Source organism: Pseudorca crassidens, chromosome 2 (genome assembly GCF_039906515.1).
Source record: "Pseudorca crassidens isolate mPseCra1 chromosome 2, mPseCra1.hap1, whole genome shotgun sequence".
NCBI classification, from domain to species: Eukaryota; Metazoa; Chordata; class Mammalia; order Artiodactyla; family Delphinidae; genus Pseudorca; species Pseudorca crassidens.
This window is the reverse complement of record NC_090297.1, coordinates 47384965-47412611: the sequence shown is the minus strand read 5'-3', so window position 1 is coordinate 47412611 and position 27647 is coordinate 47384965. Positions and strand designations below refer to the sequence as shown.

The 27647-nt window shown below is 45.3% G+C and overlaps 1 protein-coding gene across 1 annotated transcript in view; it reads left to right on the top strand.

The window, feature by feature from the left end:
• Positions 1 to 27647, top strand: part of PLPP3 (phospholipid phosphatase 3) — an 83355-nt gene that overhangs the window by 30259 nt on the left and 25449 nt on the right. The window contains exons 2-4 of the mRNA XM_067726306.1: positions 11600 to 11757; positions 26011 to 26291; positions 26697 to 26754. Coding sequence (XP_067582407.1) covers positions 11600 to 11757; positions 26011 to 26291; positions 26697 to 26754 — 497 coding nt within the window. The remainder of the gene's footprint in view (positions 1 to 11599; positions 11758 to 26010; positions 26292 to 26696; positions 26755 to 27647) is intronic.

The window sequence follows — 27647 nt, the reverse complement described above, 5'->3', positions numbered from 1 at the left end:
TCCAGTCTTGTGCAGCTCGAGTGACAGTCCTTGTCTGAGCTGACACAGCCGTGTCCAGGTTGGTCAGGTGACCTTCTTGAGGAAACCAGTCAAGCCGGCTGGTTGATTGGCATGGAAACAGTCCCGGAGAGTCGATTTTCAGACTCGGAGCGCAGGGAACGAACCTTTGTTAAATACCTACCATATGGTATTTCATCCTCACAGCTCTTCAGAGTGGCTCTTGGCGTCCTCTTTTTACAGTTGGGGCTCAGAGAAGTTAAGCAATTTGCTGAAGATTGCCTACATGATAAGTGGCAAACCCGGTTTTCAAATCCAGGTCTGTTGCTTTCTTGAAATCTATGCTCTTCCTCTTACTGGGAACTTTCTTCGCAGCAGAGATTCCCAAGAGGATCACAGCAAATGGGTTAGGTCGGGGTGTGCTGAAAATGATCCTTTAGCCCTTGGCCTGCGAGCTAGGGTGGGTGTGGCACTGAATCACTCCTCAGTTTACCCCTTCCAAGTATGTTCTGATAGTTTCACCACCTAAATGTCTGGGGAACTCTGAAGATTAAGTGTCTTAGAGATCATCCAGTTCAACCACTCCTCTGAGACTTGAAGCTGGTTGGGTTCTCCATAATTTACTCCTGGTGCAATTGTCTGCTCTTTGCGAGGGTATGTGGTACTGTGTTGCTTTGGGAGATTGTGTTAAAAAAAAAAACAGGATTTGGGGATATGAGAGAGATTAGATTAAATTCAGAAACAGGGGGAGGTGTTGGGGAGAATCTAAGACGGGGGGGTCATAGAGTGTACTGGGGGCGGAGCCATATCCTGGGAATTTTAGTCTGTTTCCTATACAATTATTCAGTACCCATGCGCTGAGCACCCACTAAGTGCCAGGAATTATTCTTTGTGCTGGGGATACAGAGATGAATAAAATATGGACCCTTTTCTGAAGAGACTCTCAGCTAGTGAGGAGACTTACCAGAAAAGATTCATTACAGTGATAGGGGGTGGTGGGTCTCAGCCTTCCCATCTAGTAAATGGAATAAATGACACCTCAGATCTCTTGTAGTTCCAAAATTTTACCAGCGTATTACTGAAATGTTCCTGACTCCACTAGAGTAAGGTTTGTAATACCAACAATTATCTAGCGGATTTTAATTTGTAAATTCCTTCTCACTTGGCTTTGACTTTTTAGAATGAATGAGCTTCTATCAGAAAGAGGCTTTGTTTTCATTTTAATACTATTGCCTTGAAAAATAGAACACTCTATCACATAGACGTGTATAAGTTGGGTCCACTTCTTTCTTCTGAAGCATAACCATGTAATTTATTAACACGTCCACATTGTTTAAGTGGCCAGTAAGGCAGATTCATTCTGGCCCTACCTACCACCAGCTTCATGGAATAAACTTGCTAAGGCCTTTGTAGTTCAACAAGCCTTGGCTTCCAACCCTCATTCATTTTTTTTTCTTTTTAAACATCTTTGTTGGAGTATAATTGCTTTACAATGGTGTGTTAGTTTCTGCTTTATAGCAAAGTGAATCAGCTACACATATACATATATCCCCGTATTTCCTCCCTCTTGCGTCTCCCTCCCACCCTCCCTATCCCACCCCTCTAGGTGGTCACAAAACACTGAGCTGATCTCCCTGTGCTATGCGGCTGCTTCCCACTAGCTATCTATTTTACGTTTGGTAGTGTATATATGTCCACGCCACTCTCTCACTTCGTCCCAGCTTACCCTTCCCCCTCCCCGTGTCCTCAAGTCCATTCTCTATGTCTGCATCATTATTCCTGTCCTGCCCCTAGGTTCTTCATGACCTTTTTTTTTTTTTTTTTTAGATTCCATATATATGTGTTAGCATACGGTATTTGTTTTTCTCTTTCTGACTTATTTCACTCTAGGTTCATCCACCTCACTACAAATAACTCAGTTTCATTTCTTTTTATGGCTGAGTAATATTCCATTGTATATATGTACCACATCTTCTTTATCCATTCAACTGTCAATGGACACTTAGGTTGCTTCCATGTCCTGGCTATTGTAAATAGAGGTGCAATGAACATTGTGGTGCATGACTCTTTTTGAATTATGGTTTTCTCAGGGTATATGCCCAGTAGTGGGATTGCTGGGTCGTATGGTAGTTCTTTTTTTAGTTTTTTAAGGAACCTCCATACTGTTCTCCAGTGGCTGTATCAATCTACATTCCCACCAAGAGTTCAAGAGCAACCCTCATTCATTTTACTAACCGTGAGACCTTTGGCAAGTCACGTAGCTTCTGAGCCTCAGTTTCCTCATGTCTGAAATGCAAATGTTATTAACTGCCTTGCAGTGATGACTTGACACAAGTTTTGGATTTGAAAACGTTGATAGGAGGCACAGTCTTTGGTTAAGTTTAAGACATACGCACATGCACATACTCATCCATATGTGTCTAATGTAGCCATCACCTATCATGGAGGACATTGTTGAATCAGGAGTTCATTATTTCTATTTTTATGGCTTCAGCCAAGGACTTTATGTTCTCTAGAGTACGGATGGAAAAGCCAAACGTCTCCAGGGGCCAGGTGGTTAACATAAATGACTGAAGTAGACCAGGTATAGGAAGATTGATGGTACAAGCTCAATGGGAATGGAACTGAGACACAGCCTTGGTTCAGGGAGACAGCAGGGCATGGTGGTGCCCTGGAGAATCTGTGCAGCCAGTTACCACTGCCTGCATTGATTGCCACAGGGCGGTAGAGCTGGCTTCAGAAGCTGAGATCTGAATGTTATGTGAGACCTCTTGTTATTAAATGTTGACAACGAATTTTAAAAATCTTAAACACTGGGTGGGCCAAGCGGAACATCTCTGCAGGCCAGGTTCGGCCATGCACTGCCAGTGTGTCACCTTCAACCTAGAACTTGGTAGGACCGTGTAGCCTGATGGGTTAACTTGGAATACCCTGACGGCCTTGGATTTCCTATCAGCATGACGTTGTTCTTGTAAGGCCTCCAGTAATGCTCCAGCTCTTCATTTTTGGCACTGCGTCTGGCTCCGGTCTTGCCTTTTGACTATCTCGAGCTTTGACCCTCCCAGGTGTCTGATGTCCTGCCAGGCCCCATATTGTTTATTTTACCGCCATGTGAACCTGGTGTTTTGTGTACACCTGGATAGCATGGCTTGGATGGGAGCACAGTGCTGATGAATGCATGTTTAACTGTTGGAAAAATAAGAAGAAATGTTTTTTCACCCTTATTATAGACTTACCTCCCATTCAGCCTCCTGTGATCTTTGAGAATATGGGGCAGGGTTCCTGCTGTGGTATTTCTTCTCTGTGTCAGGGTGCCAGGTCCTGCTAACCACTATCGAAGCCCCTTCTGTTTACACAATCCCTAGAAGTCCCTGGAATTAAAGGATTTTATGAGCATGCTTTTCCCGTGGGATCAGATTGCACTGGGGAAGAGGCTGGTGGGCCCGTGGCTTTTGACAGAACTCTGATCACATCTTATCCCTGCTTAAAAGCTTTCCATGGCTTCCTGTCACATACAGAAGCAAGAATTAACATTTATGGAGCCCAGTGGTTACTGGTTGTTTTATAAATTGTCCCAGTTAGTCCTTCCAGTCCACTCTTTATGTTGGGAACTATTACACAAAGGCCTATTGCACAATGATGCAGGTGGAGTTCAGGGAGGTAAACTGACATGCCCGAGGTCACACAGTAAGCATGACAGGTGATAGAAGTGGAATCCTGTCTGCCTGACTCCAAAGTTCCTGGTTAAATTGGAAAAAAGTAACTCTGCCAGAGTGGGTTACGTGGCTGAGTAGACTCCTTTGTAGAAAAGATATTTATATTTAGGTCTTGAATCAGAGTCTGCCAGTGGTACTTTAATCCAGATGTTAAAAACATTACTTCCCAGAGTTGTCAGGAAGATCAGAGGTGATCATTTATGTAAGAGCTGTAAAACCCTGTGCACGCATGTGATTCTTTCTCTGTACTAGTTCTGGGCAGTGTATTGAAAATGAACACATCTGGGTCATTAGGGAGACTGAGGCAGGAGAGTGGCCGGATCTGTACAAATCCATCTCAGCATCTAAGGAGGAGGAGCCTTGCTTTTTATCCTTGTTCAAGGTCAACCTACACTTTGCGGAGCTTTGTAGCTTTGTGAATAATCTGCATAGACAGAGTTCATGTTTACTTAAGAATAAAGGCTAACTGGCCCTGTCTCTGAATGAACTTTAGAGTCAGAGTATTCTATTGCGTACTCTGGTTACACCTCTTATCAGCATAGTGGGCACTGAGGCAAATTATAATCTCTGACCCTCAGTGCTTTGGCTGTATACTGAAAATTAATTTAGAGGGTTGTTTGGAGAGTTAAATCAGTTGATATATCCAAACCTCCTGGCACATAATAAGTGCCCAATGAATGTAAATTTACTCTCACCCTTTTAAAAGAGGGAAGAAAAGAGAGGAAGGAGGTCTTGGGAAGTGACCCAGTTTTACCTGGAGAGGAGGAATCGTTAGTCCTTCAGGCTCTAGTAGTTGTGTAGTACTAGAAATAAAATATCTTGTTTGTGAAATACATAATGGCAACCAAAGAGGTCTGGAATTCTCTCAGTGGAAGGTATGAATCATGGGCCGTTGGTTGAGTTTTTAGTTCTTGGTAGATATGGCAGCCCTTTAAAAATCCAACTGCACCAAAGCCGAAACAGCCAGAGCTGGGGGTTTTAAGGTGGCTGAAGTTCTTTATTTTAAAGGATAAAATGTGTTTATTTTAAGCCCATTCAAATAAGAAAGATCATTCTAAGTCCTTTTTCATACCCACGATTAGACTAAAGACAGGTGTCTCTTTGTCACGGAATCTGAGATTTTTCCAAAGTTGAGGAACTCAGAAACAGTGCTCAAGGTTGTGTCCTGAGCACCTCACACAGTGCCCAGAAACTAAACTCAGGAACTGTCTATACATGCTTGTGAAATCCAGCTAAGACCAAGGACTTGGGCTCAGGAAACCCAGGGACCAGGATTGGATCTGCCATTCCTTTCTTCATTTCTACCATGTGGTTGCTTTAAGTTCTGACAGTCTTCTTTTTGTAAAGAAAGGGCCTGAACTTTCCAGTACCGAAGGACTGAGCATTTGTCAAAGAGAACCTCTAGACCCAGAATACTGCATGTTCACGCCAGCCAACAGTGAGCGTTTTTCATGGCAGCCTCTTTCAAAGGTGGGAAATGCCTTCATAGTAAACTCAGGTTTGTCTCATCTGGATTGTGGCCAGTCTAGAAATCTGGACAAATATCGTAAACCAAAGAAAGTTTGCACACTTCTAAGACAAGTAGCAATTAATTACTTTAAATAGAAACCTTGTCACTTACAAGCAACATAAATATTTGTATTTTGAACCTCTAAGTAGTAGCTGGGTTGACCATTCTGGCCTTAAGTGATTAAAAAAAAAAAATCAGTCGGTCATATTTTAACAGGGAAGACATTTATAAAGAAAGGGAGGGTCAGGTCATGGAGTAAGAAAACATAAGCCCAAAGAAAGACAGACCTGGGTTCAAATCCCAGCAACCAACTGACTCACTTGGGAACCTTGGCCACGTTACAAAACTACTGGTTTCAGTTTTCTGTTGGGTACAAATGAAAGTAATGGCCTGCAACTTTTCAGAGCTGTTGTGGTGATGAAAATACATGAATTCCTAATTCGATTCTAAACTCCTTGAAATCAGAAGCCCGGTGGCGTCCACCTACGCTTCTCACATCTGGTCCAAATTGGTGCTGTTTGCTTGCTTTGATTTCAGATGAGCTACTTAAACTTTCTGAGCCTTAATTTTTCACTTGTAAAGTGAGTAAAACAGTAAAGTTGGTAGAACTCTATAACCGTAGATAAGATGCATAAATTCCTGTCACAGAATCATTTGAGCAACTAGATTGTGCTTGATACCTACACACAGATTCTATATCCAGTATTATTTTGTGAGCAGATATGTAGGCTTTCTGCAGATATTAGTTTAATTATCACTCACACAGATGCTGAACTTGGCTTATTTTAAGGTAACTACAGCTCGGGTGAAGTAGAAAGTTGGACAACTCTGGAAAAGGTACTTGAAGGACATGGTCCATAGGAGCGATGGGAAAATCTCTCCCCGATGCTCCGATTTCGGTCATGCAAAAGTGCAAAAATTTCTCGTTCACTCTCCCACCCCCACTCTTTTCCTACCCTCACAAGAGCTTTCTAAAAAGCACTTTGAGAGCAGGAGGCTGTGTTTAATTTTGCACAAACTTGAAGCTGTGGCTGGAGGGAGCAGGGCTCTGGGGCTGGGTCACTTTGGTAACACTTCCCACATGACTTTATCAATGGGTGGGCCACGGAAACTTATCCCATGTTTTCTTACACCCCACCCCCAAACCGCCCAACCTGCCCAAGTGTTCGTTTTTTTGAAGCCCAAGAACTTTCAAAGGCCTGAACCCAACACAGGGGCTTTTCTTCATGCTTTGATTTTCTGCCCGTTAAGTGTTTGTCAGTGAGTTCGTATTTCGCCTCCTCTGCAGCCTACACATCCCAAGAGGTCCCTGGAGGTTCAGGAAGTTAATTGATCCTTGATTAAAAGAAGGAGAAATGCTTGAGTTGAGGTCTAGCATCACCAGATGGGGCGTGTGTGTGTGTGTGTGTGTGTGTGTGTGCGTGTGTGTGTGTGTGTGTGTGGTGTGTGTGGTGTGTGTGTGTGTGCGTGTGTGTGTGTGTGTGGTGTGTGTGTGTGTGCGTGTGGTGTGTGTGTGCGTGTGGTGTGTGTGTGTGTGTGCGTGCGTGCGCGCGTGTGTGCGTGTGTGTGTGGTGTGTGTGCGCGTGCGTGCGCGTGTGTGTGTGCGTGTGTGTGTGTGTGGTGTGCGTGTGTGTGTGTGCGCGCGCGTGCGTGTGTGTGCGTGTGCGTGTGTGTGCGTGTGTGTGGTGTGCGTGTGCGTGCGTGCGTGTGCGTGTGTGGTGTGTGTGCGTGCGTGTGCGTGTGCGTGCGTGTGTGGTGTGTGTGTGCGTGTGTGTGTGTGCGTGTGTGTGTGTGCGTGTGCGTGTGTGGGGTGTGCGTGTGTGGTGTGTGTGTGTGCGTGCGTGTGCGTGTGTGGTGTGTGTGTGCGTGCGTGTGCGTGCGCGTGCGTGTGTGGTGTGTGTGCGTGTGTGTGTGCGTGTGTGTGTGCATGTGTGTGTGCGTGTGCGTGTGTGTGTGGTGTGCGTGTGTGGTGTGTGTGTGTGCGTGCGTGTGTGTGCGTGTGCGTGTGTGGTGTGTGTGTGTGCGTGTGCGTGTGCGTGTGTGTGTGTGTGTGTGGTGTGTGTGTGTGTGTATTTACATACATTTTGGTTCTGCTTTGCAGAAAGCTTGTAATGTACCTTTCATTTTAGATAAATCTAAATTCCGGGATATTGGCTTCGGAGTCTTCATTATATTCAGTACTGTCGTGTGTGGTGCACAGTGAATGTTCAGAGAGCAGGAGCCAGTGCTGCTGCCTTGACTGTTCCAAACAGAGCATTTTCTTCTTCAAAGCCCATGAGATTTGCTGGGCTTCAAATAATGTATTAAACTCATAGGTGCTTCCTTCCCTCTCTTTTAAGTGACTCATTTACTTTAGAAAGCGCCCAGGAGTCAGAGCATTTGAGCCCTGTCCACCCCTACCACGGACAGAGGGATGCTGGTAAGTCACTTTAATCCCTTTGAACCTTAGGGTGACTGAACGTGTCAGCTGTTATGACTGCTCCTCCTGTTGGCCTTTGGGCCACTGGAAGGTTGGGACTCCAGCTCAGTAGCCCCATCAGTGCTGAGAACAGAACAGGCAGCAGGTTTGTCAGATCTGCCACAGTTTATGTGGGGGTCCTCGGTACCTTGTGTATCTCTCCCAGCTCTGTAGCCAAACTTAAAACTGTATTCTCGTGATGGCAATGGCCATCAGTTTTGTGGATGGCCTATTGCGATCCCTAAACTACACTGTTTTTATGAGTGTATTTAACCCCTGGACCCCAGAAAAACCTCCGACTCACATGAGGGCCAAATTAAGCCTCCCATCCGGGCCATCTTTAGTGTCTGTAGTCGAGTGTTCTTCTGTGCCCGCGCTGTACTCTCTACATCCATCAGTCCTCACACTAAAAATGTTTTAGTGCACTTGTTTTCATGATCTTACAACACGATGCACCTCTTGAGGGCAGGCACTGTACTTTGATGTACTTACCCCTTGATTGCCAGTGGCTAGCCCTGGGAATGGTCTTATAATGAAATGATCAGGGACTGCAGTGATTGGTAATAAAGATGGTGCCAGCGCTGGAAATGGAGATCCCGTTTTGGAAAAGAACGCCTCGTCTCTGTCGTGGAGAGGCAAGGCATGGTGTTATGTCTCTTGAGGACTGGCTGTCCCACTGCGGGGACATGTTCATGCTTTTCCCATCAACTGAAGGGGATCTGAGGTTATTCTTTTCCCGGAGCCAAGTCAAGATTTGACTGGCATCACCCCCAATCATACCACAAGTTTGTAGGGGAGACAGAAAAGGCCACCGGGTTTTCTAAATGCCGTCTCCACGCCTTTCAAGAAAATAAAATGGACCATATTCCGATCCAACTTCTTGTCTGTTTGTGGCCATCATCCACATAATTGGAACCGGAAACCCTCCCCAAGCCTTGGACAAGGAAGGAAGGAAAAGGATTTGGATTGTTCCCAGGTTAAGAGTACAGAGGAACTGACCAGACAGATTTTCTTTCCTAACCTTCTCTGTGGGACTTTCCCCTCCTTCTTCCTTTTAGCGTTTCTGAGTGTCCACAGTATGTGCCAGACTCGGTGCTGACACTGCCCCGTGCTGCTGCCTGGTTTCTTCCAACGAAAGCAACTTCCTGTACTGGTTTTATTCCATGATGTGTGTCTTCCCCTACTAGATTGTAAACTTCCTGAGGGCAGGACTTGTGTCATCTCTGTAGTCCTCGTACTTAGTAGGCATATTTAAGACTCAATAAATATTTGTTGAACGAATGAATGAATGAATACATTATTATATCCTCCCAGCAATCCCAAAGCAAGATTTTGTTTTTCCCGTTGAGCAGATGAGAGGGGGGTTTTGGAGATGAAAAGTAACTTGCTCGAGTAGTAGGGAGCAGAGTTGAGATCATTAACCGAGTTCAGTCTGACTCCACAGCTCTTTTATATGTTTTATTGTCCTTATGAACATATGTTTTACAGGCCTATCATGTGAACACTAGTAAAAATAGAAGCTGGGGGCCTTAGGAGCGGAGCACAAATGTAAGGAACTTGGGGTCTGTTCCCTTCCTTTTATTAGCAACGCTCTGGCTCCTTGGCACCACAGAGACTGTGACCGGGCTCAGATGTGAAGCTAACGGTGTTTATCACGATGTGTGGAACTTTAAAAGTGGACTATTAATATCATGCTGCTGGCTTCACAGCTCCTTTTCATAGCCAACTTGGCCACATTTCAAAATGTTTAGGCAGTGGAATGAAGACGGCTCAGGCCCACGTGATATCTTTTCTCTCCCAGCCCCCAACCCGAGAAGATCAGCTAACCGCACTTGCCATCTCGAAGCCAGAACATGGATTCCCTGTTTCCCTTTCTTCCTTTTCTCCATCGCAGAGCTAATAGTTGTTGCCTTCCAGGGCCCCTCTGTGTTTACTCTCCGAAGGTCAGGCACAGCGCTGCGGTGTGCGGCTGGGCTTTCTTTTCAAAGCACCAGTATGAATTTGATAAAGTAAATTGTTGTTCTAGCAGGAAGCAGTTGGGGGGGGGGGTCACAAAATAAATAGCCGTAGAATTCAAATAAATCCAAAGAATAAAACCAAATAAATCCATGTGTGTATGCACAGTGATACATAAATACACTTTTTAGAAAGTGAGCATTTTTATCGCTGCCAGTCTGGACCAAAGTCATTGAAAAACTGCAGAGTTCATGGTATATATATATTTTTTTCTTTAAGAGGCCGTCCGGGCCTTCGAGCCACATGACATGAGCTTAATTCTTTTTGAAAAACATGAAAATGGAATCTTATCTTTTAAACGGCTGCTTATCGTGGGTTTTTTTTTTTTTTCCACTAATGAAATTCATATATGGATGAAACCAATTTGCAAAGTTAAATTAGGGATTTAGGCACTTTGGGGGGGATTGAGAGACCCTGAGTGAGCTAAGCATTCGTTCTGAGCCTCTATTCTCTCCACTGGCAGATGAGTGATAGTAGTGCTTAAGTGATTTTAAAATGACTGCTCAGGGTTGTTGGAAGAGTCAATGCAAAAATGGTTGCAAAATATGTCACCTGTTGTTAGTGCACAGCAGTGGTGGGCTGTTATCATCGACAAGGTGGTTTTCATGGTCTTCCTTAGCCTGACATTCAGTGGCTTACCTTGCACTTTTACTTTACCTTTTACTCACCATTGTGAGGTGACCTTGGGGCTAGGTATTGAATTTGGATATAGGGGAGGAAGTGTCTTTCCAGCCTAAAGAAGAGCATGAACCGAGACAGAGGCTCTGTGTCCTGTTTTGTTGGAGGGTGTATCAAGGAGGTTCAGGTCGTGGGGAACTCTGGAGGTCATACTTACGGATGTCATCTTGTCCTGTGCAATGGGGAAACATTGAAGAAGCTTGAGCGTGGCCACGACATACTTACGGTCAGGAAGCAAACTGGTGGATGTGGGTAAGAGGCACAGAAGGCCAGGAGACCAATTTGGAAGCTGCCGCCGTGTCCAAGAAAGAGATATTGTGGGCCTTCACTTTTTGCTTCAGGCTTATGAGGGCCTTTCCTGGCAGGTGATGGAATCCATTTTCCATGACCTTTAAGAGAATGGCAACTGAGCTGGACATTGATAAACTAGCAGCAGCTGCAAGAGTGCCTCGGTACCCCTGATGCCCTTGGGCTCTGCTCCAGGTCTGTAGGCAGGAGGGCCCAGCTCAGCTCTGCTCAGTCTTGTCAAAGACTCTTTGAACAGTGAAAGAAAAGCACTGGAAATGGCATTCGCTAAGCAGCTACTATGCGCGAACACTGTACTAGGAGTTTTATGTGCTTTGTTTCCTATTCCCCTTTAGTCATCACCACAATTCATTTGTGGGGAAACTGAGGCTCAGGAAGATGGAGAGAGAACCAGATGTCACATTGCTAGGAAGTGGTGGATCTGGGGTGCAAATTCAGGTTGTCTGTCTGATTCCAGAGTCTTCAGAATTCCAAGCCACAAAGTCTTGGCATGAGCTTCTCAAGGGGGAAATGATTGGCTTAAGAGAGGAAGGCACTTGGAGGCATCATGAGACATCATTAGATTTGGGGCTTTGTTAGTAATAATTACAAATCGGGCTTTGATTTTTAGCGGGATGTTGTAGAGCAGTGGAAAAGTTCCTGCCCTGCCACTTCCACCGCCTCCCTCTGTGCTCTTGGACAAGGCAAGAGGATCACACCACGCCCTTCTTAGTGGCCACTAAAGGAGGGAAGGGGGTGCATGTAGAGAAGCCTCTCTGTAGGCTGTAGATCAAATGCAAGGAATTAACACTGCCGTCGATGTTGTTATCTGGGGTGGTCTTTGCTGTAGGTCATTCTTCTTTGGCCTCCTCGCACTGATGTTTTTCCCTCTCTCTTGTGTTTTTCTGGTATATGCGATGATGGTTCCGTCTGGTCCAGCGGGCCTGCCCTTCATCATCATTGAGACAAGCACCATCAAGCCTTACCACCGGGGGTTTTACTGCAATGACGAGAGCATCAAGTACCCGCTGAAAACCGGTGAGACAATCAATGATGCTGTGCTCTGCGCCGTGGGGATTGTCATCGCCATCCTCGCGGTAAGCGCCCAGACCGCCGTGCGCAAAGCACGTCGTGGACTATCCAAGCTAGTAGAGGTTTGGAAGATCAAGTAGAAATTCATTTGATTGACACTGTTTCATGCGGTTAATACTATTACTAAAAGTATTTTAAAATACTAAATATATATATAAGTATTATAAAAGTATGCTAAGCAACCTTCTACAATGCTTTGCATACCTTATCCTTACAACAATCGAACAAAGTCTAGATATCGTTCTTATCTTTCTTCTACAAATTAAGAAGCTGAGGTCCGCAGAGTAAAAATAATTTGCCCAAGGTCACTTAGTTAATGAGTGGTTGAGTTGGGATTTCAACCTATTGTCCCTTACCCCAGAGTCTGAGCTCTTAGCCACTGTGCTATAAATCAGCCCCAGAGGACGGGGGTAATACCTTATCAAATATCTCAGGCCTTTTCTGTGTTCTTTCCACACTCTCGTGGTGCTGCTCTGACAGTGGTAATGCCACTGACATTCTCTGGCATATTGTTTAATTCTCTCATCCAGGGACTGTAGTGTCAAAGTGAAAATAGAATGAGACTTGCAATCCAGGGACCTAGGTTCTAGACCTGGCCCTCCACCGCCAAGCTGTACGTCTTTAAAATCTCGTTCCAGTGCTGTACGTCTTTAAAATCAGGGGTGACCATCTTGCTTCAAAACTTTGCAGTCAGAAGTAAAAGAGATCATGAATATTGAAGTAATTGGCAAACTCTTAAGTGCCGGCCAGGCTGCTCATACGCCAGTGTAAAATCTAGACTTACATCCAGATCTTCCCTTAGAGGATGAAGCCTTCATTGAAGATGCCAGAATGTGCCGCCGACTTGACAAGGTCCAGGATTACTTTGAGCAATGGTAGCCTCATGGGAATCAGGGTATGGTCTATCGGGCTTTACTTGGTCACTGCCCTGTTTCAGAGGTGTCCATTTAGGGCAGGGGAGGGGGAGAGTAACTGAGGGTGTTCCAGTCTTATAATTTGTAGTTCATACATTTTCACAGCCATCCATTCCACACCTCCAATATTTTCTAAATTTTTTCTTTGTCCTTGAACTTGAGCCAAATGGGCAAAGGGCTAGGCATCACATCCACCAAGATCGAAAATCTTTGTTTCAAATCCTTGAGTCATCTTTGTATTCATCCTAGCCTGGAAGCTTAGCTTTGGCCTGTAACAGCAAGCCAAGAAGGAAGGAGTTAATATTAAGAACACTGCATGTGAAATAAGGGCTTAGTATCCCCCGCATTCAAATGGAAGATCAGAAGCTTGGAGGGATTCAGTGACATGCTCAAAGTGTAAAGCAAGTAAAAATTCAAGCCTAAACCTGGCTATTCCCAAACCTCTGTCCGTCTTGCAGGCTTGATTTAGGCTTGGAGGTTGGCTATCCTATCCAAGTGCTCAGTGGAATGGGCAGTTAGTGACTGTTGCCTTCTCTGCATCAAATGCAAGCTGCCGATGGCCATGGAGCACAGTGCATGAAGTTTTTCTTTTGACTTCCCCACTCTGGGGGTTTGTGATAACTTTGAGACCCCTGTTTGTTTTTTAATAACATCGTAAACGAGGTGCGCAATCAACAGTTTGACATTGGGGAGGGGGCAGGGAGGCTAGTAGAATTCTTTCCAGCCTTTAAAAGAAAAGCTGTCCATTTGGCAACTGCGGTAGTTTCTTAAAGGTGGACTAAGGATCTTTGTGTTCAAAAGCTGAGAAATATGAAATCTAATTTTACTCTTTGCTCCAAATTAACAGTGTGGGGTTGAGTTCTCTAGGAAGAATGGCTTTGCCTGGAAAAAGCATTTGAATACTCAATACAGTATCTTGTGCTAAGGTTTGAACAGGTGTTTTTTGACACTTGGAGGCTCAGTTAATTGAATGCTTTTAGAAGCCGACTCTAACCCGGGAGGGCTTGAGATAAGAATAGCACAGCGACAGGGATGTTCTGTGATCTTCGTACTCTTTACGTGCGATTATCAGTGGCTTGCCTAGTGGGCTGCTCCTAGACGTGGCGCCCTGGAGAGAGACACTCCTCAGAGGCCTTGGGCCCCTCTGGCTATGTGAATTAGGTGAATCCCTGGTTCTTCTAGGCCTCGTTTTTCTCGTCTGTAAAATGAGAGTGTTCTTTGACTTCACTCCTGGGGATTGCTGTAGGAATCAAATGCCGTCCCTTCCGTGGGCACATGCTCGGCTGCAGTGGGCTGGGTGGACCCAGCGTGCTCAAGTGGCTTCTTTGAGGTCCACGTGTCTCTTCCATCCTTCCTTCCTCAAGCAAAATTCCTGGTCAGCAGCTCTTTCCCTGCTGTTTGCCAAGAGCCCCTTCTTCCTCACGAGATGCTAGTGTTTCTAAGAAAAATCTGCTTTGAAGAGCTTAGCTGTGGCTGGCCTCTCTCCTCATGTCACGTGGATGTTTTAATTAAAATGCTCCCTGACCTCCCAGGTTTCCTGGAAATGGTCATGTGCTGTGGCCTTGGTTATATAGGACGGGCGGCAGCGATGTTTCCTTCTCCCACACAGGGTCAGCAAAATAGGTTTGTTGGGGCTTCCCTCTGGTTCTGAAAAAGGCCAGCCAAGCAAATGCGGTAATAATTGGTGTCCTTTGTCAGGGGCTACCGTTGTGCCGTGGAAACCTGAGACCGTGTTCAAGCCTTTTGCCCTCGTAGAATCCCCGCCACCCTGGCACGAGGTTTTCTGGTGTCTCAGTTTCTCATGGGGTTAAAGTCATAAGCGCTGGTTCATCCCTGAGCTCCTCTGCTATGGAACGTGTAGCAAATTAATGAACCTCACTGCGCTTCAGTGGGCTCATCTGTGAAATGGACATTATATGTCTACTTGTGAAGCTTTTCAGAAATAAATGAGCTAAAGTAACTTAGGCCCGACACAAGCAGTATAGTAGGTAAATGTTCACTATTTTTATTGTAAATGAGTAAACAGTCAAAAAGTTGTGAAGTGACTTAGCCAAGACCTCATACCCGGTATAAGTAGGATCAGGAAATGACTTCCAGCCTTTGCACTCGTCACATCTCCCGCTCTTTCCTTGTAGTTTATTCGTCAGAAACCGGGTCTCTTGACTCTCGTTCCAGTGCTCTTTGCAAGAAAACTTTTACCTCTTGATCCAGCTGCCCCTGCATTTCAGCTGGAGGCATGTGTGAGAGGTGGGCTCCTAATGAGGTCTGCTTGCCTGCTCACCTGCCATTAAGGACCGGAGCACTCAGGGGAAAAAGGAAAAGCAAAGACCTCAGAGGAAAAGTGACTAATTCCCATTCATATATATTCTCAATTCTGGAAAAGCTATACGACTTGAATTCAACAACGATAGCAACCCCTCTCTCCCACTGTGACCGGCCAGAGAGCCTGGCTGGCCCCGGCCAGAATCTGCTTCTGATCAGAGGGCGTGAATGACAGTCAGGGAGGGTGGAGGGGGTACCCAGAGCTGGAAATCTAATCATCCTGCTACTTGCTGCCCCGGTCTCCTCCCACCGAATGTCAGATTTGTTTAAAACAACACGAGAAGCCTTTACTGATTAGGATGCCCTTGTTCCAGTCTGAGGAGTCCCCACAACAAAGGAATCGCATGCCAACGGGGTTTAGAGTGTGGTTTAGAGATGCACGAATCAGAAGTTATAGAGAAAGCAGACACCTTTCTATGGCAGGAGATGTGGAAAAATCTAGTCATTTTGACCTCTTTTTCAGATGTATCACAGATTCTGGAATTATAGCATAATAGGAATTCCTTCTAAATCCACAAGGCAGTGGTTCCTATCCCTGCCTTGTAAGGGTTTAGTGACTCTACAGCAGTGAGATCAGGAGCGAAAGCAGTACATATCATTTCCTATCTAGCCTTCTCTCGATTTGCCTTGTACCGCGCTGTGAAGAGAATTACGGGCAAAGATCTTAATATGGAAAAATGCTTAGTATTCTTTTTAAATAAACATGAGCTCAGTGCTTGCCTTGGTCAGACCCTGAAAGGGGTTTAATAAAGATTCTTAATATCGAGGAGTTGAAGCATGATGAATCACAAGTGAATCCCCTTCTCCCTCTGGCCGTAAAAACACTACTGTTCCTCAGATCCCATTGATTTTGACCTCTGTCATGATATTCCTAACTAGAGAAAAAGCTCAGGCTTTGTCATCATCTGATTGAGGTTCACGGCCTGACTTCTGAGCTTATCCATTCTGTGACTTGTCCGTCAACTTCGAGCAATCCATGGACCCCTTTGGAAAAGAGCTATACCTTCCTTTACTGTAAATTGGTGACAATGGTTCACCAACGCCATAGGCTAGTTCTGGGAGTCAAATCAAGTGACAGTATGTGTGTCATCAGTGAGAATCAGCCTTTTCTTTTCTGTAGTGTCTACCGTAGCCTTTGTACTGTGCATACAAAGCCGCCTTCGTATGCATATTCTTTCACTTGTACTTGGTAGTGATTCTAGGGGGTAGATTGGTACAGCTAAGGCAACTGGGAATCGAGATAGGAAGTGACTTTCCCATAACTAAGGAGTGGCAGGGCCAGACCAGTAGTCCTCTGGATCCTAAGGCAAGGCTTTTAAGAAAAATAATGACACCACTGCTACCTTCTAAAGGCTGCCTCCCCTTCCACAATTACTTATCAAGCCCCCAGGGCGTGGCAGGTGCTGGGGATGCCGTGTTGAACCTCAGCCCAACAATCTGTGTGTTGTCTCTTGTCGCTAAACTTCCAGAAGCTGCCCCATCTCAAGCAGACGAATAGCACCTTCAATACACATCGCCTTGTAATGTGTCCACATCTTGTCTCCCAGCTAGATAACAGGTTCCTGCAAGGCAGAGATCAGGTCTTTTCCTCCTGCACATGGTAAGTACTAAATAAACACCAAGCAAATATCACCTCTTCTCCAGGAAGCATCCCTTGGCTGCCTCCTCCCCCCACCTTCCAAAGGTCCCAGAGGTCCCCGGGCCCACCGCTATCGTTGCAGTCACTGTGCTGAACTGTCATGTCTGTTTGATTGTCTATTTCCTCGTTATCCTGCTAGCTGCATCACGGTAGGGACCGGTCTGATTTGATTTTGTATTGCTAGTGCAAGGCACAGACTTGGGTGCTCAATATACATGTTTGTGAAAATCACAGAGGAGGTCATGCATTTTGGGCAGAAACTCACAAGCATTAGGGCCAAAAGATGTCAGAGGACCTAGGAAGCAGCGACAAGTGTCCTGTTTATCTCCCTAAAATCTTCCCTGTGGTCCCTGATGCACGTGGGGGCCTGCTCTCTACCACATGCACATTTCTAGCTGGAGAGACAAGAAGAAGAGCTTATAGCTCCGAGACTTGTTTATTCAGGATCAGGCTTCAGTTTGCCCACATCTGGACTTCATTACTTCCTCCCCACTCCGCCATCTCCCTTTATCTGAGAGAGCACTGCCAAGAAAACAAGGTTCCCCAAGATTGCTTCCTCATTAAAGGTTAGTCGAGTCTTCAACTCTGAAAAACATGAAGTCGAGCTGGCCCAGTGGTGCCTTGGTGGGAGACCCAGTTCCCCAGTTTACAATCCACTACATCTGTGCAATTATCAAGACCACCAACAGAGAGTGGCCCTGTTAATCCTTCAACTGTGTCATCCCGGATCAGACAGCTACAGAGTTCTTCTGAGACCTTCTTACCCCTGGGGGTGAGGTGGGGGAAGGGGCCCTATTTGCGATATAACAAACACAGGCATGGAGGTTAGGATTTAGGTTTCTCCCTTTCCCCTCCACGCCCCATACTCTGCAGAAATTCTTCCTTAGTTACTATCACTCTTAAGGGTTCAGGTTTATTTGGAATATGTGTCGAATATGAAGGTGGTGATATTCTCCACTTAAAGTGATAATGCTTAGGGGGCTGGGAAATCTGTTTGCGTGAGTTAGTGTTAGGGGATGGGGTAGAGGATCGGATACCATTGGTGAACTATCTAGTGGGCCCGAAACTAATATGCCTTATCTTAAGTCCTCTTCAACAGCTACAGGGGGTAGGTATTATTTACCCCATTTTACAAATGAGGGAAGGTCCTGAGGCTTACAAGGGCGATGTGGCTAGTGTGAGGTTACTCTGCTTAATGAATGGGGAGCAGGAATGAAAACCCAGGTCTGTCTGGCTTCAGAGCCAGCGCGTGAACTGACCTTGAAGACCCCCTCAGTGCTAGAGGCTATGCAGAGTGCTCTTTATTTAGTAAGCTAGAAAATCTTTAGTTCCTGGTGTAGAGAGCTCAATGTATAGAGGAAGACGAAACATCTAGAGCACCGGGCAGATGGCTGCCTGAGGTTGACAGTGTGGGATGGTGTTTTGTAGCAAGTGGTTTGTGCAGAATCTCTGGGTGAGACCTTCCTTAGAACAGGCAGGCAGCTTCTAGGCTTCCTCTTGGCCTAGAAGCTGATAGACAAGACATAGATACTGTCCTTGGAGCTTATGGTATAAAGGGGAAGCAGGGCAAGTATAAGACTGACTGTACCATTAGATCCTCAAGGAGACTAAAGAATTGGTCTGAGAGCTAGAGGAGAGTCAGGGCTGTGCAGGGTGGTGGGCCCCAGAGAGGTGAGAGCTTCAAGGACAAAACAGGCCAAATGCTATAGATGGTCTAAGGGGTAAATAAAGTGCTATGGGAGTTGAGAGGAAGATCACTGAAGGTTGTTTTCATTGGTGAAGGCTTCATCGTCGCCATCATCATCATCCTTCATGGAGCACTTGTCCCATTTAATATCACAACAACCCTTGAGCTCTTGATACTGTCATCATATAATCCCCCTTTGTACACATAGGAGGGCTGAGAGTCCTAGAGCTCAGTTGTCCAAGACTCCTGAGTCAAAGAGCCCAAACTCTAACCCAGTGCACTCGTCGGCACTTGAGCTCTACTTTGAAGCAGAGGCGAGACTTTCATCAGAGATCCTGATACTCCAGGCAGAGGGGATGGCTTCACCATGACTGAAACAATAGGGTGTTTTCAAGAGTAGTCGAGCCAGACCCGTTTGGCTGGAGAACTAGAGTGTAAGGGAGTAGACAAAGATAAAGTAGGAAGAGATAACTGCAAGACTGTGAAACTCCTTGAGTGCTGAGGAGTTTTTACTCCAGTTAATTGCCTAGAGATTGATGAAAGTACTTTCAGCCTACTGGGTCAATTTTCCAACCAAGGTTAAGGATGAGGCCCGAACCACAGTGGTGGTAATACAAGGGGAAGAGAGAGACAAGAATGGATGTGAGACACCTTGCAAACGTGAGATGAACAGAATTTGATGACAGTGGGGTAAAGGAGACGGAGGGGTCTAAGATTTCCTATCTTTGCAGTTCTATGTTTGGCGGCATCTTGAGTAGAAATGAAGGGAAGAGAAGTGAGGTTTGGGGCAGAAGTTGCAATGAGTGTGACTTGGTCAGGTTGACATGCTGATAACATCGGTTTGATAACTAACTAGTTGGATGATTTGGCAGAAGATTGGAACAAGACTGATAGGGGTAAATGGTAAGCTGAAACTAGAGAGAGAAAGGTGCCCTTTTGAAGGTCATTTTCACAGAGGTAATCATTGAAGCTATTGGAGCAGCTGAGATCACAGTGAAAAGGCAAGGATACAACCCCAGGAAGACCTACCTTTATCTGGTAGAACCCAAAAGTGGAGCCACTGGAAGAAGAAAGGTGTTTGAGAAATAGGAAGAAAAGCACAGTGGTGATATTAAGGACGTTAGGAAATTCAAGGTCAAAAGGAACGAGAGGTAGGCAATAGGCAATGTTACAGAGAGAACAGTCGGGAGACTCTTGCATGGATAGGCAGAGCTGGTCATCTAGGAGACACATGGCTGTGAGTCCCTGACTTTGGAAAATACGATGCTTCATGCTTCAAACTGCCTTCCTTGTAAAGCTTGTGGGCTTAGGGCAGCCACTACTGATTTCAACCATTCATAGCTTCTATAGTGACCTCTCTCTGGCTTCTTTGCTGTCCATTGTTCTAGATATTGGAGTTTTGACCTACCCATAAAGCCCAGAATCTCCACTGGTGGCCTTGGACAGATTTAGGTTCCCATTGCCTTTCCCGATCTGTCAGGCACTGATCTCCTGCCAAGAGGTTGAAGACAACCTAGTGGGAGAAGAATGGGATATTAAATTTCTCATCAGTTATTTCTCGTCACGAAAGATACTGCATGTTTTTTTGTAGTAGATGGAGCATTCAGCTCAAAGAAAACACAGCTACATGTATCTCCATCCTTAGAAGCAGGACCCAGATACGTTACATTTTTCCTTTCCCTTGGGACTGAGAAATAATGTGAAGAAAAGGATTCTCCATTATTCTCCATCATTTAATGTTTGTTGAATGAATGAATCTCTTCTGGGCTGAGAGAAGTTCATTAATCCACAGAGCTGAGATGTGAAGGGGGAGCTTGGTGCTCTGTGGCTGGCAGGGATCTAGATGTGCACGTGCCTGACAGGGTTACATGACCTTCCCAGGTGCTCAAGGAACGTCTGTCTCCCTGGAGACATCCATCCTGCCACCACCTGCTAGGGCTTCTAAGAGAACGCTAGCTTGACACCATTGGACAGAACACGGGAAGCCCAGGCTGCAGCAACAGCCCTGCCACTGCCCATTGCCTTGTACCTGAGGGTGATTCAATGGCCTCTCTGGCCTTCGTCATACTCACCAAGTATGGATAATAATTTAGTAATCCATAGGGTGTTGTGAGAAGCAGATAACAGTGGATAGGGAAATGTTTTGTGAGCCATAACAGGCTGTGCAGATGTTATCATTCAAGCAGATCAGAATATAGGGAAGTTTGTCCTTCGAACTCAGCAGGGGAAGAAGATGAGTCCTCAGGCTCTGAAAGACGGATTGTTGGGACACTGTGTGCAAAAGCCTTTTCTTGGGAAAATTTATAGAGGGGACTGTTGTAAACAGCCCTCGCTCTCTGGGATTTAGACTTCCCTTCTGCTTTGTTCCCCCGAAAAAGGCATCCTAGATAAAATGGTCAAAACCAACATCTCCATACCCATATTTTCTGGTTCTACCCTGGAGGGGTGGTACTTCCACATTCTTTAGTGTGGAATGGTCCTTTCCAAGGGGCTCTTAGAACTGTCTTGGAAAAGATGTACTTGTATAAAAGTACAGGCATTTCCTACAGATATTGCAGGTTCGGTTGCAGATCATCGCAATAAAGTGAATATTGCAACAAAGCGAGTCACACGACATTTTGTTTCCCCAGTGCATGTAAAAGTTATGTTTACACTAAACCGTAGTGTATTAAGTGTGCAATCGTATTATCTCTAAAAATCAAGGTATATGCCTGAATTAAAAAGCACTTTATTGCTAAAAAAATGCTGACAATCATCTGAGGCTTGCGGGAATCATAAGCTTTTTGCAGTGGTAACAGTAAAGACCGCTGAACACAGATCACAATAACAAATATAATAATGATGAAATAATGATGAAATAATGAAATAATGAAAAAATTGGAAATATTACGAGTATCACCAAAACGTAATACACAGAGACACGAATTGAGCAAATGCTGTTGGAAAAATGGTGCCGATAGACTTGCTTAACGCAGGGCTGCCACAAACCTTCAGTTTGTAAAAAAAAAAAAACAACAAAACAAACAACAAAAAAGACCTCACAATATCTGCAAAGCACAATAAAATGAGGTATGCCTGTGTTAATTTTTTGTTTCTCTTTTTTCCAAGGGCAGAAAAAAAAACAATGTTTGCATGGCTCTTCTGCTAGGTGCTAGGCATTTGATATACCACCTTCTTTTTTTTTTTTTTTTTTTGCGGTACGCGGGCCTCCCACTGTTGTGGCCTCTCCCATTGCGGAGCACAGGCTCCGGACGCGCAGGCTCAGCAGCCATGGCTCACGGGCCCAGCCACTCCGCGGCATGTGGGATCTTCCTGGACCGGGGCACGAACCTGTGTCCCCTGCATCGTCGGGTGGACTCTCAACCACTGTGCCACCAGGGAAGCCCCTGATATACCACCTTCTTGAATCCCCTGGCAATCCTGTCAGGTAGAGATTACTCTTTTTTTTTTTTTTGAGCTTTTAAAAAAAAATTTTATTTTATATTGGAGCACAGTTGATTAGCAATGTTGTGTTAGTTTTAGGTGTACAGCAAAGTGATTCAGTTATTCATATACACGTATCTATTCTTTTTCAAATTCTTTTCACATTTAGGTTATTACAGAATATTGAGCAGAGTTCCCTGTGCTATACAGTAGGTCCTTGTTGGCTATCTATTTTAACTATAGTAGTGTGTACATGGCAAGATATTACTCTTATTTCATAGACAAGGAGACCTAAGCCCAGAGAGGTGAAGTCACTTATCTAGGTCCAAGGTAAGAGATGGGATTCAGACCAAGGTTTTTCTGGCTCCACAGTCAGTGCTTCTTTCACCACCATGTGCTCTCTTCTTTCCAAAATGTCTCTCCTAATGTATCTCCAAATTTCCCCTCCGGAACAGTTCAATATTTGTGAATATGTGGCCAGTTGAGCTCTTGTACACCAGAAAAGACAGGAAGAGGAGCTGTCTGAGAGTTGGAGACTCCCTCCCTCCAGACTGCGGCCATTCTCGGGCAAGGACTGATTGACTGATCCCTTTCTCTCCACTCGTAGCTTAATTGCAATGCTTTCCCACTTTATTAGTTTCCAGATTCTGTGCCAAGTACTTTAAGAGGCAGGTAGGGGAGAATTCTTCTCTGCTCGCTGGCAGCCTGCCATCACCCCCAGAATCTGTTGCTTGCTGTTTCAGAAAGGGATCCACATTGAAGGCATTTTTCTCAGCCGTGAAATTTACATATCATAACCTTGCTGACTGAAGCAGAAATGAGGGCTCCAGGGGCAGGAGTATGGGCCCGAGTGGGGACAGAGCCTTTGCAGGGGGGGAGAGGGAGGGGGAGGGAAGAGCTTATTTTATTACCGGGGAATAAAAACATTGTGAGTAATGAATAAAGTCCGAAAGCAGTAAATCTGGAACTCCAGAGTTACGTGTGTAACGTGTTGGAGAACAATTTAAGCCCTCGCCTCTTCTGCAGAAGCGAGGTATTTGGGCAGCCCGAATTTCATTAAATAGTCTTTTAAGGGTTAGGATTACAAGAAGCCAAACCCGGCTGGTTCATAATGATGATTTATGGCTGTGTTGTCGACTCCCCGACCCTTCTGTACAAGGGGATGGAGAAAATACATAATTTGTTGCTCATTAACTCCAAGATCTGTCAGGGCTGCCCCAGAAGCCATGTGGTCCTGGAGTCATGTGTCTGCTAAATGGCTTCAGCCTGGTCCTGTCCTCGAAAATATGCAGTTGCCATTCTACAGTGGAAATTGTTTTTAATAACAATAGAAATAATAAAATGATCTCGATGTATTTCTTCTGTGTGTCTTTCAACTTGAGAGTCAGAATGCCTGGGCTCTGCTCTTAACACTGTAAGCTTACTAGCCTCACATCCTTCAGATGAGTCATTATTTCTCAGTGCCTTAGTATTCCCACCTGTAAACTGGGTATATTGTCTTCACAGGTTGCAGATTAAGTGAAACTGTACGTTGCTAAAGAAACATAAAAGATTGCTAGTATTATTAGGGTTGTTATTGGGAATTTTAGGGGCCATCACACATTCTCTTTTTCATCTTCCCACGAGAGGAGGAAGCATTTTAATTAGCAGCTTGCTATTTGCGAGACTGTGGCACTGAAAACTGCAGTTTTAGAATGAAGGGATGTTAGAGCTGAAAACAGTCCTTGAGGTGTAATCAAACCCTTTCTCCCTAAGACGGCTGACGCAGAGAGGCGACTCCCCTGAGATTCGTCAATAAAATGATGTAAGAGATGCTGATGTGCAGTGGGAACCCACATGTTCTTTTTCAGCATCAGATAGGAAATCACGCTCAGGCCATGCCGATTTAGAAACAGTTTCTTAATCTGTGGCAGTGGATGGCTCAAGGAACTCCGGAGCAATCCAAGGGCAGGGATCATTCATGGGGCTTTGGTTCTGCTCCTTGCCTGTGGTGTCGTCTCCGAGGAAGTACTGTTCCTCTGCTACTAATTATTACCTTTGTTTGGTTGGGAGGCTACTGGTGGAGGTGGCACAGGAGAGCTGGGAATAAATGTCTTTGCCGTTATGAAGGAACGAATCACGGAGTCTAGTGCCCTCGTTTTGCAAATGGAGAAGCTAACTTATCCCAAGTCACTCAGTGAGTAGGGACTCGAGCCCTGGCCTCTTGACTCCTAGTTTAGTGCTTTTCCCCCCAAGGTCTAACGTCACGTGGGCATGATTTATAAATAAAGAAGAATAAGAAAGAGAGAACATGATGGTGGTAACAAACATCTGGAATGTGTTAGCCTGTAAGGTTACATAGGGTAAAAGTATAAACAGGTTCAAAAGGGGAATTAGACCATGAATGGTAGGAAAGAATGCTGGGTGGAGGGTTAGAACACCTGGGTCTAATCTTTAGATGTGAGTTAATTTGGACCTCAGTTTCTTCCATATATAATGGAGCCTTTCATTTATGACCGGCTAGGCTTCTCAGATTTTAATCTCTGCAGCATGTTGTCAAAGGACTCTTAGTAATGTTTAGATGACATTTCCAATTTTGCAATAAAACAACTGTGAGGACCACCATCCTGCTCCCTTTCATTCATTTGTTCATTCATCGGATCGTCCTGTTCTCCCAGGGAGTGGCTAAGCCAGGATGCCAGACCAGACTGGCCTTTGATCAGCTCTCTCTAATATAGAGTCATATGATCTAGGAAACTCAATATGATCTAGGAAACCAAAGGGTAGCACTTAGAAATATCAAGTATTTATGAACACAGAATCACTGTATAAACGTTAGCGTGCTGGTAGCTGTTGTCACGACTGCACCTGCTCGCCGCGCCCCTGGGCCCAGCTGGAATTTCATGGCCATCCTCCCCCCAGACTTGGGAGCCCTGGACTTGGATCAGATCCCTAGCCTCGACGCCTTCCCCAGCTGTAAAAGAATGACGGGACACTTTGAGAAGGACTGCCCGGATGTGTCAGTCTATTGCTTCCCCTGTGGTTGTGAACATGCTCTCTGTTCCCTGAAAGGGCAAGTGTGGCTCATCAGCCTTCCCTGTGAGGAAGTGTGAAAGGGACTTTGTGGTGAGTGGTGAGTTGAACATCGCTGTCCCTGGACTCTGGTTGCATCCAGGAAGTGGCCAGGGCTGTGCCGTGGAGTTAAGACAAGGGCAGCAGGCTGTGTGGTGGTGCATCACCCGCGCAGAATTGGTCCTCGGCTGTGTAGGCAGCAGAGGCGTTTTGAGTCAGCTGCCCACCCCCAGTTCTTAATGTAAAACCCGACAGTTTTGGTTAAGGTGCTTTCCCTCCGCCAGCCTCAGTCCACCTCCTGGTGGTCCTGAGGAGTTCATAAAATAAAGTGTATAAAAAATAAATACTGGTATGCAATAGATAATCAATAGTTGGTGGCCCTTTTTTTTTTTCTCTTTAAAGTAGTGATAAATCGCCCCTAAGCATAAAGGAGTAGGCACTGTGGGATGGAGGAAGGGCATGATCTGAAGCGCCTTGTATAAAGTTTCTTGGTTTGTAGGCCAGTGTTCTTTTCATCACGCGCTACTTCTAAAGAGTAAAATGAAAGAATCACTTTCTATGACCCAACGGGGCATTTCCCATCCATGTTACCACCTTTCCGGCAGTAACTGCAGAGATTTAAGTTATTTCAGAAGGACGCCAGGTAGGTGACAGAGCCTGGATTCAAACCCAGGACTGGGTCTGGGGGCATTCGCCCTTTCCCACAGAAACCTCGGCTGTGGCTCGACATGGCACGGATCGAGGCCCGGTGTAAAGTTACATCATTGTTGGTGATCCTTTACCCCAAATCCCAGAATCCGGAAATGTGCTTAGGCCCTCAGACCATGACCTTGATTCTTCAATAGCTAAGTCATTATTTGTCTCTCTCTTTGTTTTAAAATATATGCGTGTGTGTGTATAATATATTTTTATATATTACGTATTTTTATATATTATATATTTACATATAAATATATTCGACTGCATATTTTTCTTGTTACAAAAGTACTATATGGCCATGTAGAACTTTTTAAAAAAAGGAAAAAATGACTGTGTTAGCACATTAATCTTTTCTCCCGTGCCTGTTTATGTCTGTATACTTCTTCAATAGAAAATTGGGATGTTCTAGATTATAACCTGGAGTTATGTACTGAATATCTCTTATGTCAGTAAATATCCTTTACAGCCTCACTTTTGTTGCTGGGTCTTGATACTGCCTAAGCCCCCATCCATCGTCTTTCAGATCATCACAGGGGAATTCTACCGCATCTACTACCTGAAGGAGAAGTCGCGGTCCACGATTCAGAATCCCTATGTGGCAGCCCTCTATAAGCAAGTGGGCTGCTTCCTCTTTGGCTGCGCCATCAGCCAGTCCTTCACAGACATTGCCAAAGTCTCCATAGGGCGCCTGCGTCCTCACTTCTTGAGCGTCTGCAACCCTGATTTCAGTCAAATCAACTGCTCCGAGGGCTACATTCAAAACTACAAATGCAGAGGCGACGACAGCAAAGTCCAGGAAGCCAGGTGAGACCCCACCTCCCGTGGCACTGTGTCCATGCCTTTGCTGTAGGCAGTTCAGTGAGCACCTACTTAGTAGGGTACCAAGTTCAGAGCTGGGCCCCGGTTTAGATGGGTGAATAAAGCAGAGTCCGCATTCTTAAGGAGCTCACAGTCAGATGATTGAGACAGATAGTAAATAAACAGTTACAATAGAGCATTGCTAAGTCCATTCGTTCATTCTTTCTTTCTTTGTTTCGTTTATTCACACATTCATGGGTGCCCGCTAGGTTCCGGGCAATCCGCTACCAAGGATGCAAAAATGAACAAGGCAGCGCTGCTTTCGGGGTCACTGTCTAGGGAGGGAAGATGCACGGACATGTACCGGGGATATGAATATGGCCCTTACACTGCCCTCTCTTGCTCTTACAGGAGGTCCTTCTTCTCTGGCCACGCCTCCTTCTCCATGTACACCATGCTGTATTTGGTGGTAAGTACTTTGATTCCAGTGGAGTTCAGCCCCAGCTTCAATCCTGTCTGTGCGAAGAGCCGTCAGAATCGTTAGGGACAGACTTCACTGAGAAATCTTTGAAAAAGAGGTTAGATAGAAGAATTAGCTTCTATTCTGAGCTCTGCCACTGAGTTAGCAGAAGTTGTTTCACTTTCCAGACTTTTCCCATGTTTCAAATAAAAATAATATTTACCATGGCTGCTTGATAAGGATTGAGCACCCATTTTGGAATGATTAAGTGATAAAGACACTTGTATAACATTTTATGGTAATAAGCACCGTTTTCTGAAAATCCATGAACTCAGTTGATCCTTTCAGAAGTCTTATGTTATAAGTAATATTATCTCTACTGTGGGAAAGGATTACTCAGTAAGTCTTAGAGAATTAAAGCAAACTGCCAAAGTTTACGTAGACACCAGAACTGTCGCTCAAATCCATGCCTTGTGCTCGAATTCCTCGTAATGTTCTCCGTGCCATTCCTCCCCCACCCTCTACTGATGGAAGGGCTTTAAAAATCATTGTGTGACTACGGAGTGATTTTGAGTTTTACAGAATCCTTCTGCATCCCTGAGCACACGTGACCTCATAATAGCACAGTGAAGGAGAAAATCCTTGGCCCCACTGCTCAGATCCAGAGACCAAGGCCCAGAGAGGATCAGTAGTGTGTTGGAGGACCTTCAGGTAGTGGTAGAGCCATGGTCTGAGGTCCCCTGTTGGCCTCGCCATGCCATGCTTCCTGGAGATGCCGGGATGGTGCAGGTGAAGCGCCTTGCTCCCCTCCAGCTGCCACACAGACAGACAGCCGCTGGTCTGTTTCTCTTTGTCAATTAAATATGGTCCCACTGCCGTTCCTTTCCCCTTGAATGAGGTCC